Raw genomic sequence first — 16,789 nt, forward strand, 5'->3', positions numbered from 1 at the left:
AAAAAAAAAAAAAAAAATCCAGCATGGAAAAAAATCTTCTATCAGAATGGATTGAGTCGTATTCCAGTCCCTAAAGGTGAGAATGGATTCACCTTTGCCCACATCAAAGCGTCATTCAAGGAGATAGCAGATTTCCCGTCTTCAAGGAAAAACACAGGGCCCTGCGCAGTGAGAGTTGAGGAAAGTGAAGATGAGATGATAAATTTGCGAAGTATTTTTAAACTTTCAGACAGAGAATCACTGCAATAAAAAACATGATATTTAGGCAATGCTAATAAAATTTAAGAATATGAGAAAATTAGTGTTTTGAGTTGGACCCAAATATAGAAACATTTGCAAATGTCTTAACATTACATCATTTACCCTAATATCTGTCAAAATAGAATTGTTTTCAATTTAAATTCTTCAAATACAGTAGTACTGCCAATGACAAATACGTTTTGTTAATCTGATAACTGCCACAAAGTTTACTTATTTCATAAAAGCATATATGCCTAATAATAGACTTAAATATATTTCACTATTTTACTCATGTAGCCTATGTCAATACATCTGGGGAAATTATTTAAGCCAGAAACTTTAAATGTGCTCTCCAGAAGATGAAGAATATTGTTCCATATTGTATATATAGTTTAAAATATGTTTAGTCATGTGATTTTCTTGCTTATTTATAATTTAGCTGCATCAGTTATGATATATGCCAAGGTAGTTATGAAGAACCAAAGGCGAAGCGTTTTCTATCTATATTACCTAGCTCTGATAAGGAAAAGCATAATTTCAAAAACACAAGATGCAATACATATTATGTTTTCTTAATTAGGTTCTAAAGTTGTTGAGTTTTGGGTCTGATTTCAAATAATACAACTTGTAGCAAATTATTTCTAGATAATGGAAACCTCATCATAGGAATACGTAAAGTAGACAGCTTCCTATTAGTAGGCACTAGAAATTTCACAATTATAACCCAAACACATCAACTTTCTGATAAAATAGAAATATCCTGGCAGGACAGCACTCCATCTATACCAGTCATGTGGGCCTCAGTGTACATGAGATAATTAGTAGCTCTTTTCCTGGATGTAGGCTTGGCTAGATAGTATCTTATGTAGATGTAGAGAGGTTAGATAGTATCTTTTAGGTCAAGGTCAGATGGAGAAAAGAAACCTTAAGAAAAGGAGGAAAGAAACATGAAGGTACTAAGTACTAGAAATGGTACACAAAGGGCAGAGAATGGCACTGATGACATACTCCAAAGATTTCATAATGTTTCTTGCTCTTTACTAAAAGTTATTTAATTTCCTGATTTGGTTCTTTATTTCTGAACGTAAATGGATAATAAAGGTGTATACAACTATGTGTCCTGTGTTTTGGAAGACACTGGTTATGTTTTGAGACTAAACTAGCTTGCAGTGGCAAGCTAAGCTACAGTTAGGATTTACATCAGTATCCAGCTGCTTCATTTGTTTTGGGTGGCTATGGCGAAACCTGCCTTCTTCATTGGCCTAGCATGTAGAAATGTGACTTTTCACATTACATTAGAAATACATAAGAATCTGCTCAATAAGTTGTGTATATTGTTGGGAGGTGGGGATCTTTTAGTCTAATCTGTAGTCTCAATTTGTATTTCAGGGGATTTGGCTTTGTTTACTTCATGGGGACACCTACAACTGGTCCTGGCTCTAAGACAATAAAGATTTCTCTATTTCTTAGAGACAATGGCACCCCTGGGTCATATTGGGAGGCTCTGGTATCATTCATCATCATTAGTTTGACTGTACATTAGGGACCAATCCTTGGCAATTAGACATCCCTCACGATTGATTCCAGTAATTTTTAATTGCTGAAAAAGTCCGTAACTCGATGTAAGAACATGCACAATATATTAATGATATAATATACATCTCTCAGTTCTTAATTGCTTTGCTTTTATACATCATAGATGGTGACTAGAAAGTGAATGTAATCTACTGTGACATAATCATCTGTTGTTGACTGTTGCTTTGTCTCCCTTATATAATTCCCCTCAGGATATGACCTGTATATATTTTCAAACATAGTTGTTACAAAGTATACATATCATTTGTTACTAAGTATACATATTACATGAATTGCTTCTGTGGTAAGAAGTCAGCACAATTATTGTATCTGAATGTATTTTAAGCCAAAAGAGGCCACTTGCACTAACTATGGAAGCACTAGAGGTAATATGTTCTTACTGGGCCCCAGTCCTAAATTACCTACTTTTACCCAAATGAGGCTTATTTTAAGGTATCATTTCAAAAAGTAAACACATAAAAATGGTGAAATGCACATGTTATGTCTGACATTAGGCTTTACCTGGATTTTTAATCCCGTAAGACAAGAAATGTGAATATCGGAATGACTTGGAAGATTTGATCCAGTCACATAATCTGGTCCAATAATTCCTTTCAGTGACTCTTCTTTTAGTCTCTTTAATAAAGTTGCATAAACCATTCTTTGTGAATCAGAAGGGGGTGTATACGGAGAGCCTTCTAATGATCTATATTTTCAACAGATGTCAACATTTCATTTTGTTGAATCATAGAATTTTTGATGTTTAGATTAGAAATTATCCCTGATAATTATTTACTTCCCCTTTATTGACAGAGGCAAATCACCTTTAGACTTAATTTATAGTAAAACAAAGGACTAAATGGCAGAAAAGTATGGCACGGTAAATTATTACTGCATATATGCCGAACACATCAAGATTCTGCTAAATTCTGCTAAAATTAATAATGAAACAACACATACTTCCAACAAGTTTGTCTACAACGTCAAATACCTTCTGCCTTCCAATTTTTATACAGTATTTACTCACCTGCTGGTGGACTGTGTGCAAGCTCTCCATGCATCCAGTTCCTCAGAAAGATATTCAATTTTTAAAGGTACTGACACCTCCCGACGTTTTAATAGCTGACTGAACGTGTGAAAAGGAAATTAACATCTGATACCAAAAACTAAGATATCAGAAAAAGCAAACAAACTTTAAATGTGCTTTTAGATTTATGTTTCTGTATACAGACATTACACCTTATATATAATATACATATAGAATATTTTTTAGTATATGTGTATATATGCTCACCTGTATATTTAATATATTTTAGCAGAGTCCCTGGAAAGTCAAAGTTATTCAGTAAACGTTGGGTGGATGAGTAACTGAGTGAGCGGATGAATAAATGAACTGCATAATGTATGGAGAATAGTTGGACAAGTCAAGTGATGTTAAATAATAGCCACTGTGAGAGAGAACACTTAACTGTGACCCTGATGATTTAATCTTGAATGACAGAAAGAGAACACAGGAGAAGGAGATTTGAGAAGAAAGATGATTTGAATTCTGAGCATACTGACTTCTAGGCTGGAGTTTAGCAAGCTGCTGAATATACATACAGGAGTTTGAAGAGTATGCTATTCCTGAGTATAAGACACTGAGTTACTTCTTCAGAAGTGATAGGTGAAGCTAGAAAGTGGTGAGGTTTCTAAAGGACACCATATAACAAGGAGAGGGGAGGGAGTGGAGCTGTGGGAGGAGAGTGGGATGGAGAGGAGCAAAAAGGGAAGCAGAGGAGGAGAGAATGAAACTTTGGGGGCTCACATATTTAGTGGGTCAGGAAAATAATGATAAGCAGCAAGACAACAAAGATGAAATTGTCAGAGATGATAAATTCTTTAATATTAGGAAATTATTTCTCTTTCTAAGCTAACACAGTCCCTAAACTTAGTCACATTCTCTCGTCTCTCCTAAAGCATTCTTTTCTTTTGCTTAATTAAGAATTTTTCTCTTTACTTTTATAATTATATATAGCTGAACATACTTCATTAAACATTATTTTACATCTATGTGATATATCCTACTGCTCCTATAATATCTTTTAATATTGTTAAATGTTGCTTTCCAATTTTGGTTATGTTACCTATGTAGAAAGAGGTTTTTCCCTGAGCATGCTGACAATATTAATTCCGTATTATTCCTTATTTGCACTAGGTGACAGCTAGTGCTTCACCTACACAATAGGGAAAATAAGTTAGGAATGAGAAAACATGTTCCTCTCAGAATGTTCGGCCACATATGAACTCAGAAAAACTGCTTAACCACAGACCCTCTGCATTTGTTAAAATGGTCACCCACTAAGCCATTTAGCTAACTACTAGACTTGGAAGTCGCTTTTCATGGAAGGCACTGTGAATTTTATTTTATAGTATAAGCAGTTTCAAGTACAAGGGCTGAAGTTAAACAGGTTGTTAGAAAATGTAGGAGTACGGCTAACAGGTTATGCCTGAATATAACATATTAAAATAGTAACCTGCTACTTCCAAACTCCCTTTACTTTGCCTTTTCTGCTGCAGAGATTGAAGAGCTACAATATTCAGTTTCCTATTTTCTTTTAGTGAGATGTGGGCATAAAACCCTAAGGAGGACCTTCTTCCCTGAATAAAATGGTCTTGCCAGGAGAAAGTCCTTTGTGGTCTCTATCTTTCACTCTTACCTCTTTCCTACTTAGAATGTAGTCACAATTCATGGAGGCCTAGCATCTCTCTTGTAACCATGGGATACTCAAGCAAGAGGAAATAATCCAAAAATATCACAGTGGAAAGAAGGGGAGCATCAGGTCCTTGAAGAAATCACTGCAAGGCAGTAAAAGCCCTAGAATGCCTGTCTTAAGTGTCTTGACGTGAAAGATCAATAAACCCTAGGAGTTTAAGCTAGTATTAGAATTTTTATTACTTATAGCCTAACATATCTCTAATTTATGTGCTGCTTTATTATAAAGCACATGCGGAGTAAATAGATGGATACTTGTAATAATATATTTGATACTTTCTATAATCCACTTAGAGATTATCCATCTTGGTGAAAGAAATTGCTCTGATGTCACGATGGAAGAAAAAACCTTTTTTACCTTGTGTACTCATAAAGTGCTGGAACAATGCTTTGGTACTGTCTTCTGATAGCCAATAATGCACCAGTGTAACCACATAATATTAGCAACTCATTTCGAGCTCTAAAAGAGAATATACTTATTTTCATAAATTCCACAATTTGAGGCATAGAACATTACTCTGACACACAGTTCAGGTACTTGTATCTCTATATTCTGAAAGGTGACATTTATAGCAATATACGTTTAGAAAATTTTCTAAACTTAAGGAAAATTATCCATCAGTTCCTAATTCCTATTCAGATATTTATACTGTATTATCAATTATAATATAAAATAAAAGTCTTTAAATAATATTTCACTCTTGCATGTTTGTTTTTCTCTATTTCCTGGCTGTTTCTTCATGTAATTTATCCCTACATAACTCCTTTGGTCAGGTGGAGGGAGTCCCGGATACCGTGTAGACTCTAGGAAAGGGTAAAGAATGTCTTCTGCAGTTCTTACACAGGGAGTTAGCCAGTTTCCCAGGCTTCTGCATCAATGTTTCCATACAGGCTTTAAAACAAGTAGAGCCCGAAGTTTCTCTTGTAAATTATACAAGAGTCTCTGACAACTTTAGTTATATAGATAACAATGTCTTTTAATAGGACTTGAATCCAGGGATGATGTCTATTTTGTACTTTCTAGCCTTTTACTTCTTTCCTACAAGCTCAGTATGATGCTTTGCCTACAATGGATATTTAATAAATATGACCATGAGTTTCTTATGGACTTGAGGTCCAAAAGTTTTGAACTTGCTTTCTTTAAACCAGGTATGTGTGTGTACATATAAAAACATATGCATACCAGATATTAAGTGGACCACTAAAATTTAATATTCTATTTCAAGTTGACCTCTACATTTTTTTCTTAAAAATATAACAAACACAAATACAATCTTTCTACAAGTGTAGCTACCTGTCCGAGATAATCGTATTTCCTGATCTGAATACCAAAAACAATGGAACCACTTTAAAATTATCACATAGATTCACTTATATATTTTGCAGAAAAAAATACTCACTCAGTACATGTATGCAAGAGCAATTTTTCAGTACGAATATAGCTCAATATGTCAAGAACAGGGTATATGGTATCCAAAGTCCAATCCGAACTACTGATGTATTCTGGAAAAATAAAACCAGATGAGAGATTCATTAAATAACAGTCTCAAAATTTATTCATCCATTTTTTAACTTATATGATGAATTTTCTGTGAGTCAGTACTACCTACCTCTTAGTTTTCTAGATCACAAGTATTTTCCTATTCATCCTCTCTCAGGTCCCCACACCATAAAATTGGAAGAGATGCCATATTTCACATCAGCATCACTCTCCTTTTTAAATTGAGGATGACTAGTTCTTGATTTTAAGGCTGATCACTGATATAGTTAGGATGCTGGTCCTCTCTAGAGCTCATGTTGAAATGTAATCCCCAATGTTGGAGTGGGGAGGTGTTTGGATTAGGGAGGTGGATTCCTCATGAATGGCTTAGTGCTATCCCCTTGGTGATGAGTGAATTCTTGTTCTGAGTCCACAAGAGATCTGGTTGTTTAAGAGTGTGGCACCTCCCTTCCTCTCTCTCTTCCTCCCTTCTCTCTGCCCCTGCTCTCACTAAGTGATATGCCTGCTCCTGTATCCCCTTCTGCCATGACGAAAAGCTTCCTAAGGCCTCACAGAAGCTGAGCAAATACCAGAGCCATGCTTCTGGTACAGCTTGCAGAACTATAAGCCAGTAAATCTACTTCCTTTATAAATTACCCAGCCTCAGGTAATTCTTTATAGCAATGCAAAAATGAATTAAAACGATCATCAATATGAAAACAAAGATCAAATAAATGAGTATATTTTAAATTATACTACCAACTAATTACTTACCTTTAACAAAGCTAATACCAATAGGAAGGGCTTTTTCAGGTTCTTGACTTAACAAGTAATATTTTACAGTTTCAAATATATTGTCATCTGCATGGGCTGTCTCAGCTAACTGCATACATTCTTCCACCGTGGGTAGCTTACACTAGAAAATAATTGATTTGAAAACAATGTTACTAAAATTCACAGGGATAAAGGCAATAGTGTAGGTACAAAATACTTTCAACTTTCCTAGTATGGCTTTCTTATTAAAGTTGTCTAAAACAGATGTAAATGAAATCATTTGAATTAAGAGAATATATTTATAGAAATACCTTTAAGATCTAAAAACAGTAAGAGGGGATATTAGCTAATGAGTTAGTAGTTTTCCATCACACAAATACCTAAAAAAGAAATAGAAGTAAACTGTCCTGATTGTGATACTGAAATTAGTACCTACAAATGCCATTTAGCACCCAAATGATGAAATTAATTATGTTAGAAAAAATATATTGACCATTATCAAAAACTACATTAAATGCACCAAACATAAAGGGTGTGCATTATTACATATCCTCTACACTGTAATTTAACGTCACTTGGCTTTTGAAACAAAGCAACCTTATTTCAGAGACACAAAAAATGTAGAAGCTCTAAAAGTTTTAGCTTTGACATTTTGAAATGCCATGAAATGGATATTTTTTCATCCATGAAATTTCATTACTATAAAATAAAAAGCCACATTCCCCATTTTAAAAAATTCGTTTTCTGTTAAAACTGAGAGTCTGATCCTTTCTCAAGTAAGTTGGTCTGCTTCCTTACAATGTAGGTAAGCATTAAGTTACCTTTTATATCCAATTCTGATGTGTTTATAATAGATGAAGCTTAAATGTTCAAGTTTACTTCTAAACAATGTGGATAGTTTCATGGTTTGTTTCAATTTATTTATTAATACATTTATTCAATCATTTCATATTTCTTGTTTAAAAATTAGGTAAAATGAACATTTTACATCTCAATCTCTCAAAAAAAATACAACAAACTGAATTAACGGGGCTCTCATATATTTAACATTTCATATTGTTTCGCCATCCTTATTCATGAAATGCGTTATTTACTAAGCAACTACTATATGGTAGGTACTGTGCTTGCCTAGAGACGTAGGTTCTTCACCTTGATATATGCTCACGGCATAGAGGAAATAAAAAATCACTCCCATTTAAATTTCATTTTTAACTAGACTATAAGAAGACGAGTAAGATGATCATCCTTATAATTTTTATCCTATATATTTTAAAATTCTAAAAGTTATATAAGTAAACATCATATGTGAATATTTGGTTTTCAGTGTTACAGACAGTCCCCAACTTATGTTTTGACTTTATGGTAGTGCAAAAGCGACATGCAGTCAGTAGAAACTGTAACTTTGAGTACCCACACAACCATTCTGTTTTTCACTTTTTGTACAGTATTCATTAAATTACATGAGATATTATTATGAAATAGGCTTTGTGTTAGATTACTTTGTCCAACTGTAGCCTAATGTAAGTGTTCTGAGCACGTTTAAGGAAGGCTAGGTTAAGCTATGATGTTTGGTAAGTTAGATTGTAAATATATTTTTGAGTTAGAATATTTTTGACTTATGATGGGTTTACCCACTGTAACCCCATGGTAAGTCGAGGAGCATCTGTACTTGTGAAATTGTTCAGAGTTATTAACACCTTTACACACACTCACTAGCCTTTCTAAAAAGATATTAATGAAGTATGACCAGAAAGTCTAATTATATCCTTTTAGAATGTGTGATGAAAAGATGAGGTGAATAATATTCTAGCCCCTATTGTTAAAAGCTGTCGCAGCTAACTGCATATATTCTTCTACTGTGTGCAGCTTATATAAGAAGATAATTGATTTGGCAGGGCCGGGTGATTCACGCCTGTAATCCCAACACTTTGGGAGGCTGACGTGGGTGGATCACCTGAGGTCAGGAGTTTGAGACCAGCCTGACCAACATGGTGAAACCCCATCTCTACTGAAAATACAAAATTAGCTGGGTGTGATGGTGCATGCCTGTAATCCCAGTTACTCAGGAGGCTAGGGCAGGATAATCGCTTGAACACAGGAGGCAGAGGTTGCGGTGATACGAGCTCGTGCCATTGCACTCCAGCCTGGGCAACAAAAGCAAAATTCCGTCTCAAAATAAATAAATAAATAAATAATAATAAAGTGAAATAAATAAAGTAAATAGAAAATAATTGATTTGACAACAGATGTTAGTAAAATTTATTAGGGAGAGAGAGAGAGAGAGGGAGAGCGAGCGATACTAAATTTTCCGAGTGATTACTAGTCTGTGGTTTTCTTATTCAAAGTTATCCTAAATGATATAAATGAAAGTATTTGAATTAAGGAGAGCATTATATTATGCAAAAATCTTTAAAATCTGGAAAATAATTAACTGAGGCTCATTAGCGTTAAGTCTAAAGCTGTAGACAAGTCATTTAGCCTCTCTGAGCCTTGATATGTAACATCTGTACCTTCTGCCTCAGAGGATATCTGTTAGTGTACATTCAAACACTACCAGTCAATGTATAATTTAAAAACTCCCACCTTCTTTCATATGCATTTTAATTTCAAAATAAATTAGTTTTTAGTTGTCATGCTAAAACAAAGCCCAGCTTTTAAAAAACATAATTCACAGACTACAATGTGTATAAAGTAGTTAAAATATCCCATCATCTCACAACCCACTGGTAACTTTGGATATTTCTCCTTTCACAAGTATTTTCCCTGTCACAACACAAACACATTCACATACACATATCTGCCCACACACTCTCATTCACACACACTTTTGGCCAATCTGTATTAATACAATACTCAGAAAATATCTGCTTAATGAATAGGGCTACTCACCCACTAGGGATAAAAAAATCACGGTTCAAATAATTGAAACAAAACTTTGTAGTTTTACAGGTTCAAGATGAGAAAATATTGTACTTATATCTTATCATTTTCTTACAAGAAACTGTAGGTATCTTTTAAAATATGCTATAAACATAAATAAATATGTACATTCACAGTTATTTTCAAACCAAAATCATATGGCATACGCATAGTTTTAGGATCTGCTTTCTATTTAACTGTTTGATAGCCATATATCATGCCAATAAAATAGAGCTTCATGATTTTAATGGACTAATTGCACTGAAATATAGAAAAGTACTGTAAATTAATATAAATAATCTTCCTATTGAACATTTTGGTTGTTTTATATATAATATTGATGCACAGATTCCTATGTTCTGCAGATGAGTATTTTAAGGCACTTCAGAAAATGCATGTAAATTTCATTATATTTCATTAATTCTTTTAAGGATTCTAAGTTGTCTATTTTCAAAAGTTATCCTACAACATACTCCAAGATGCAAAGTGTACAGTGGAAAACACTTGGGATTTGGAGTTAGACTTGCTGAAGTTGAAATTCTCACTCCACCACTAACTAATTTGGGTAAATTCCTTACCCTCTCCAAGTTTTCTTTGTATAATTATCCCCTGCTTTTCAAAGTTTTATGAGAATGAAGATACAAATATATGTAAAGATTTAGAATGCCAAGCACATAGCAGAAGTTCAGGAAATGTTATTTCTTATTGTTGCCATTTTGTTGTACATATATGTATCCCAAAGGGACCATATATTTGTTTCTCTGCATGCATCTCTATTTGCTTGAACCTACAATTAATTAAATCATAGCACTGCATTCTAAACCAGAATATTTAACATCATCAGCATACCTTATCGTGGAGGTCATTTATCTCTTCAGTACATCCTGGGTAGAAAGCACAGAGTTTTATTAAATGTAGTTCATTATCAGGAATCATCAGGAGAAGATCGGCTGCCAAATTCCTGTTAACAGAACAAAAGGGGACACTTCATTGAGAAAAGATTTAAAATAACATTCATAACTATCTCAAAGAAAGGAAATTCAAATAATATATCGCTCTTGCTTTTCAATTTACACAAACATTATTAATTACCTAGTTAATTATGAAACTACTCTAAATGCAGATTACCCAAACCAAAGGTCATGAACAACAAACATATTTATAAATTCCTAAATATTAAAACTAAACTTTACATACACGAGTCTTAACACACTTATAATTAATTTTATTATTACAGAATAATTCTCTAATCAGTTAAGTAGTTTTGACTATGTTCTTTGGAGTGAATTATAAAGCAAACATTGTGAAAGTTAACGCTCGTCAACTTTTATTATGCTTGTCAAGATTGATAAATTGTATTAGCCAGCTCAGTGAAACCAGTAGAATACTGAGTTATTTTAAGTTCATAATTTTGGGTATCCCACATATTTCTTAAATGATAAGTGGAAATTAAAGATGGACATGTAGTTTTCTTATTTACATTTTTTTTTTTTTCTTTTGAGGCACAGTCTCATTTCCTCTGTTTCCCAGGCTGGAGTGCAGTGGCACAATCTCAGCTCACTGCAATCTTTGCCTCCTGGGTTCGGGCAATTCTTGTGCCTCCGCCTCCCGAGTAGCTGGGATTACAGGCGTGCACCACCATGTCCGGGCAATTTTGTATTTTAGTAGAGATGGGGTTTCACCATGTTGACCAGGCTGATCTCAGACTCCTGGCTTCAAGTGATCCACCCACCTTGGCCTCCCCTCCCAAAGTGTTGGGATTACAGGCATGAGCCGCTGAGACTAGCTTATTTACTTTTAAAGATTCAATCAGTGCAGTAAAGCAATAGAGGGTTTTAAAATATAAAATGGTATGTACTTAGAAGATTTATATTAAAATATTTTCTGTAAAATCCTCTTCAGATCACTAGGTGAGGAGTTAATGAATGCATGCATCATAACTGAGAAAACACCTAACTTTCAATAATTCAAGATATTGTTTTAAGTAATTGATATAGAGCCACACAGAATAGGTGACCTTAGATTAAGTGATATTTCACATAAGAATTTATAAAGCTGCGTGCTGGGGTCTCTGAGAGTAAAACTCCACTTAATATTCTTCGTGAAGACATCAGTAAAATCTACATTAGTCATTTAAGTAAACTGATTCCTTTTAAAACTTAAGAGGTGCTTAATTAAGAATATAATGAAAGCCGGGCGCGGTGGCTCAAGCCTGTAATCCCCAGCACTTTGGGAGGCCGGAGACGGGCGGACCACGAGGTCAGGAGATCGAGACCATCCTGGCTAACACGGTGAAACCCCGTCTCTTACTAAAAAATACAAAAAACTAGCCGGGGGGAGGTGGCGGCGCCTGTAGTCCCAGCTATTCGGGCAGGCTGAGGCAGGAGAATGGCATAAACCCGGGAGGCGGAGCTTGTAGTGAGCTGAGAATCCGGCCACTGCCACTTCAGCCTGACCACAAGAAGCGAGACTCCGTCTCAAAAAAAAAAAAAAAAAAAAAAAAAAAAAAAAAAAAAAAAAAAAAAAAAAAAAATTATAATTGAAAAAAATATAGAATAGGAATATAGGAATGACGAGGATAATTGGGCAAGTTCTGGTTAATGAAATCCAAATTTTAACTAAAAATAAAAAATACACACATATCACAAACTATCAGGATACGTAAATACTTTAAATTAGCCTTACTTTAATGTTTTAGAATAAGAAAACTTTAGTGAAGTTTTTTACATAAAATATTTTGATAACTCATCATTTTACTAATAAACTTTCTAGATAATATCAAAAGAAAATTGCTAAAAGATCACAATAATTTTTCATATTATTTTCCCCTAGCCATTTAAAAATTACACATAATATCTTTCCAAGCTGCCACATTTTCTATTACATTGGGCAGGTTCCATGTTAGAGTAGTTTAGCTGTTCTTGCTAAAATGTATGAATGATGTCATGTGTTTCCTCCTATCAAAATTTAATAGCAGTTTTAAATAATGTCCATGAAAATACAGAAATTATTTGTTTTTACTGTGTATAAAATAGCTGTGCTAAAATTCTATTCAAACTTCAATGAAATACAAAATTTGACTTTCTTAATGTAGAATTATATCTTCATACGGTGAAATTTTAGCAAGGCCAGCTAATTTCCCTCAATGTTTAATCAAATTCACCCTTTTTTGAGAATTCAGTACACAAATGGGGAAAATGTACATATAAAATGATTTAGACCAATTGAATGATCTAAAATATAAAATTTCACTATCAGAACAGGTATTTCATTCTGCTTAGCTGAGTTACCTATTATTTGGTATTGCAGGAAGTCACATTTCATTTATTGTACAACTTTTAAGTATAAGATCATGAGTGATTATAGGAACTTTTTCTCAGTACTTTGTAGTCAGGTTTTACGTGCTGTAAATTATACATGTGAATTGGCATACTATAAAACATTGTGAAAATAGTTGATAAATATTTCTTAATACAGAGATACCATTCAAATAATACAATAAAGGAGTGTATACATTTTAAATGAACATGTTCTTAAATAAAAGTAGATAATACCTGTATCCAACAGATGGAAAGCTAAAATAAAATATTAAATATGAATACCATGATTATACGATGAGTATCAGGAAGAAACAGACTTTTACAGTAAATGTAAAACACATGAGGTGTTTATAGCTTAAAAATTAGGCGCATCTTTATAAATCACGTAGTTACGTTTTTTAAAATCTGTGCAGCTCTACTACTAGCCCGGAGGATCACAGATTTCTCCTGAAAATAAAGCTAATCAGCACCACATTTAAACTTTTTCCTAGTTTCTGTTACATATATCTATGGATATATTAAAAGAATTGTTGGGGTGGGGCGTTACAAGGAACAAGTTTGTTTTTTCTTAAAAGTAACTAAGACATATAGTTAATTGAAAAATGTTTAGTCGTAGTAACATACAATGTTACGAGTTTGAACTGCTCAGTATGAAGACGATGTAGATGAAGACCTTTTAGATGACCCACTTCCACTTAATGCATAGGAAATTGATTTCTCTTCCTTACGATTTTCTTAACAACATTTTCTATTCTCCAGTTTATTGTTAAGAATACAGTATATAATACACAAAGGATACAAAATATGTGTTAATTGTTAATGTTATCAGTAAGGTTTCCAGTCAACAGCAGGCTATTAGTAGCAAAGTTTTGAGGGAGTTGGAAGTTACAGATGGATTTTGGACTGCTTGGGGGGTTGGCACCCCAACTCTCATATTGTTCAAGGGTCAACTGTATACGTATTTCTCTTTTGCTGTCAATTTTTTTTTTTCTTTTTTTTCTTGAGACGAAGTTTCGCTCTTGTTGCCCAGGCTGAAGTGCACTGGCGTGATCTTGGCTGACCGCACCCTCCATTGCCAGAGTTCAAGTGATTCTTCTGTCTCAGCCTCCCAAGTAGATGGTATTACAGGCGTCTGCCACCATGCCTGGCTAATTTTTTTTTTTTTTTTTTTTTGTATTTTTTTGTATTTTTAGTAGAGATGAGGTTTTACCATGTTGGCTAGGTTGGTCTTGAACTCTTGACCTCAGGTGATCCACCCACCTTGGCATCCCAAAGTGCTGGGATTACAGGTGTGAGCCACTGGGCTCGGCCCTTTTACTGCTTTTACCTTCACTTTTAAAAGCAAATCCCCTTTCATCTGATGATGACTTTTAGCATGAAATCAGCCATCTTCGTGAATAAATAATTTGAATTAGGCTTCATGCTTTGAGATGAGGGCACGTCCCTATGTAATTGACTATTACAGCTCTTGATAGAGGGATAACTAGATACTCTCCGAGGAGACTTACTCACCATTAAGTACACTGAAGTCTAAAACTGATGGTAGGGTACTACTACATTTTAGTGGGGGAAGGGAGCTCTTACGTTACTGTAAGATATATGTAAAAATCAAAACAACTTTGAAATTCCTGATTCACTATAAAACCTTCAGATTCAGACAAAAAAGAAGAATGTAAGTGTTGTTCTTTTTCTTGAGTTGGCTGCAGCTAAGAAAGTGGTACAGGTTGGATATCCCTCATCTGAAATGCTTGGGACCAAATGTGTTTCAGATTTCTGAATTTTTTGGATTTTAGAATATTTGCATATACATAATAAGATATCTAAAGGGTGGGACCCAAGTCTAAATACAAAATGTATTTATGTTTCATATCTACCTTATACACACAGCGTGAAGGTAATTTTATACAATATTTTTAACAATTTGTGCATTAAACAATATTTGCATTAAACAAATATTTTTAACAATTTGTGCATTAAACAAATTCCACTTACATGTGGAATTTTCCACTTGTGGTTGTCATGTCAACACCTGAAAGGTTTCGGATATTGGAGCATTTTGGAGTTTGGATTTTTGGATTAGGGATGCTCACCCTGAGTAGTCTGATATCTAATAATGCAAACTTCAGAGCTGATTTATGTAGCTTTGAATCTTGGCTCTATCACTTACTGCGACCTCAGGAAAATCAAAACCTACCACATAGAACCTAGTGAATTTTTACATATAAAGTACTTAAAATTGTGCTTGGCACAGAGTAAGCAGTATAGAAGTGTTAGTTAGCATTCATTATTATCATTACCACCTGGAATGTTCAGTAGTTATCGTCATCTGTATAGCTCCACCTCAAGGGTGCTGTGTGTGTGCATGGGATTTGTAATGGGGAAAAGGTCACAGTCCCGATAAATTCATTTAGAAACTTCCTGAGGTCCTAAGTATCTGAGGGAAAGAAAAGATACAAATCTAAAATAATCTTTATTCCATAAACATCTACTGAATGACGGAATCACATATTTCCTAATAGAACCTCTGTAACAATGGATTGTTTGACTTAAGGCCAGGGCTCCGCAGATACGAGCTGGAATTGCTCTGCCCTGGATTTCCGGGCTACCCCAGGTCATTCCCAGGGTCTCTTTCTCTGGGTATTGCCAGAGTCTGGGGGAGGTGTCCTGTTTCAAGTGTCCAGCAAAACCATTTTTCTTGCTGTTTTATATTAGAAGAGTGACTTTATTGTCCAACTTTAAAATAGGACACAAGATCTGACAAGAAAAAGTATAGATATGCAGAATTTTAAGATGTGGGAATATGTTTCTGATCATCTTAAGAAGAGCACCTTTGTTGTCTCATGATGCTTTAAGTGCTTAAAACATTACGGAATTACAACTGGGCTACTTGAGAATGGATCATGGCAGATTTCATTATACAACCATGGTAGTTCTCATCATTATGACATTGTTATATCATTATTTCCTTCCATAATCTTATTCTTTATAAACAAGGTGATCCTATATTCTCCCAATGCGTATCTTATCAAACGGAATTTATAATGTTTTAAAAATGTATTCCATCACTATGAAATTATTCTTTGAATTTCAAAATTCTTACCATATTGAAATCATCATGCACTTTCTCGCCAGTAATTCTAGGGCATAGTGGGTTGCTGGTGCTGCAGAGTCTCCGAGTACTGTGCCCACACAGACTGCCAGCTCCAGTTCATTTCCGCGAATCAGGTATGCCATAGCAAGCTTGCTCAATAAGAAAATAATTTCTTCAGTTGCATAGATGCTGGGTAGGTTCATCACTCCCCTCCAAGCTCATAAGGCAGATAAAGCAGTATTAACCTATAAATCAATTGTTCTTAGAAAATATTGACTGTAATAGCCCTATAAAGTAGTTATGTAAGAGTAATTGCAATTTTCAGATGGAAAAGTTATTAATGAGACATACAGAAAATGTTTAACAGGTCAGAATTAAGGAGTTTAGAACCTTTAGTTCTATTTTTGTACTTAATTAATAACACTCTACGATATTCTCAATATGTCCTTCAATCTCCATATCAGAAAAAAATGTAAATTTTTTTTTCTTTTTTATTATACTTTAAGTTCTAGGGTACATGTGCACAATGTGCAGGTTTGTTACATATGTATACTTGTGCCACGTTGGTGTGCTGCACCCATCAACTCGTCAACACCCATCAACTCGCCATTTACATCAGGTATAACTCTCAATGC

At 34.3% G+C, this 16,789-nt stretch overlaps 1 protein-coding gene across 12 annotated transcripts in view; it reads right to left on the reverse strand.

Moving 5' to 3' along the window:
- Positions 1–5: 5 nt before the first annotated feature.
- The window catches only part of WDR17 (WD repeat domain 17), a 121,792-nt gene continuing 105,008 nt past the window's right edge, over positions 6–16,789 (reverse strand). For 6 of the 12 annotated variants that reach the window (XM_017879120.1, XM_017879117.1, XM_017879116.1 and 3 more), the window contains 9 exons: positions 16,164–16,303; positions 13,298–13,318; positions 10,593–10,704; positions 6,825–6,966; positions 5,971–6,073; positions 4,929–5,030; positions 2,843–2,941; positions 2,338–2,521; positions 6–161 (listed from right to left, as the gene is read on the reverse strand). In XM_017879120.1, the coding sequence (XP_017734609.1) occupies positions 42–161; positions 2,338–2,521; positions 2,843–2,941; positions 4,929–5,030; positions 5,971–6,073; positions 6,825–6,966; positions 10,593–10,704; positions 13,298–13,318; positions 16,164–16,303 (1,023 nt within the window). In that variant the 3' untranslated portion in view covers positions 6–41. Of the gene's footprint in view, positions 241–2,337; positions 2,522–2,842; positions 2,942–4,928; positions 5,031–5,970; positions 6,074–6,824; positions 6,967–10,592; positions 10,705–13,297; positions 13,319–16,163; positions 16,304–16,789 lie in introns of those variants that run through there. The other 6 variants (XM_017879122.1, XM_017879118.1, XM_017879123.1 and 3 more) reach the window with 5 other exon arrangements.

This window comes from Rhinopithecus bieti, unplaced genomic scaffold (assembly GCF_001698545.2).
Source record: "Rhinopithecus bieti isolate Rb0 unplaced genomic scaffold, ASM169854v2 scaffold_9996, whole genome shotgun sequence".
Classification (NCBI taxonomy): domain Eukaryota; kingdom Metazoa; phylum Chordata; class Mammalia; order Primates; family Cercopithecidae; genus Rhinopithecus; species Rhinopithecus bieti.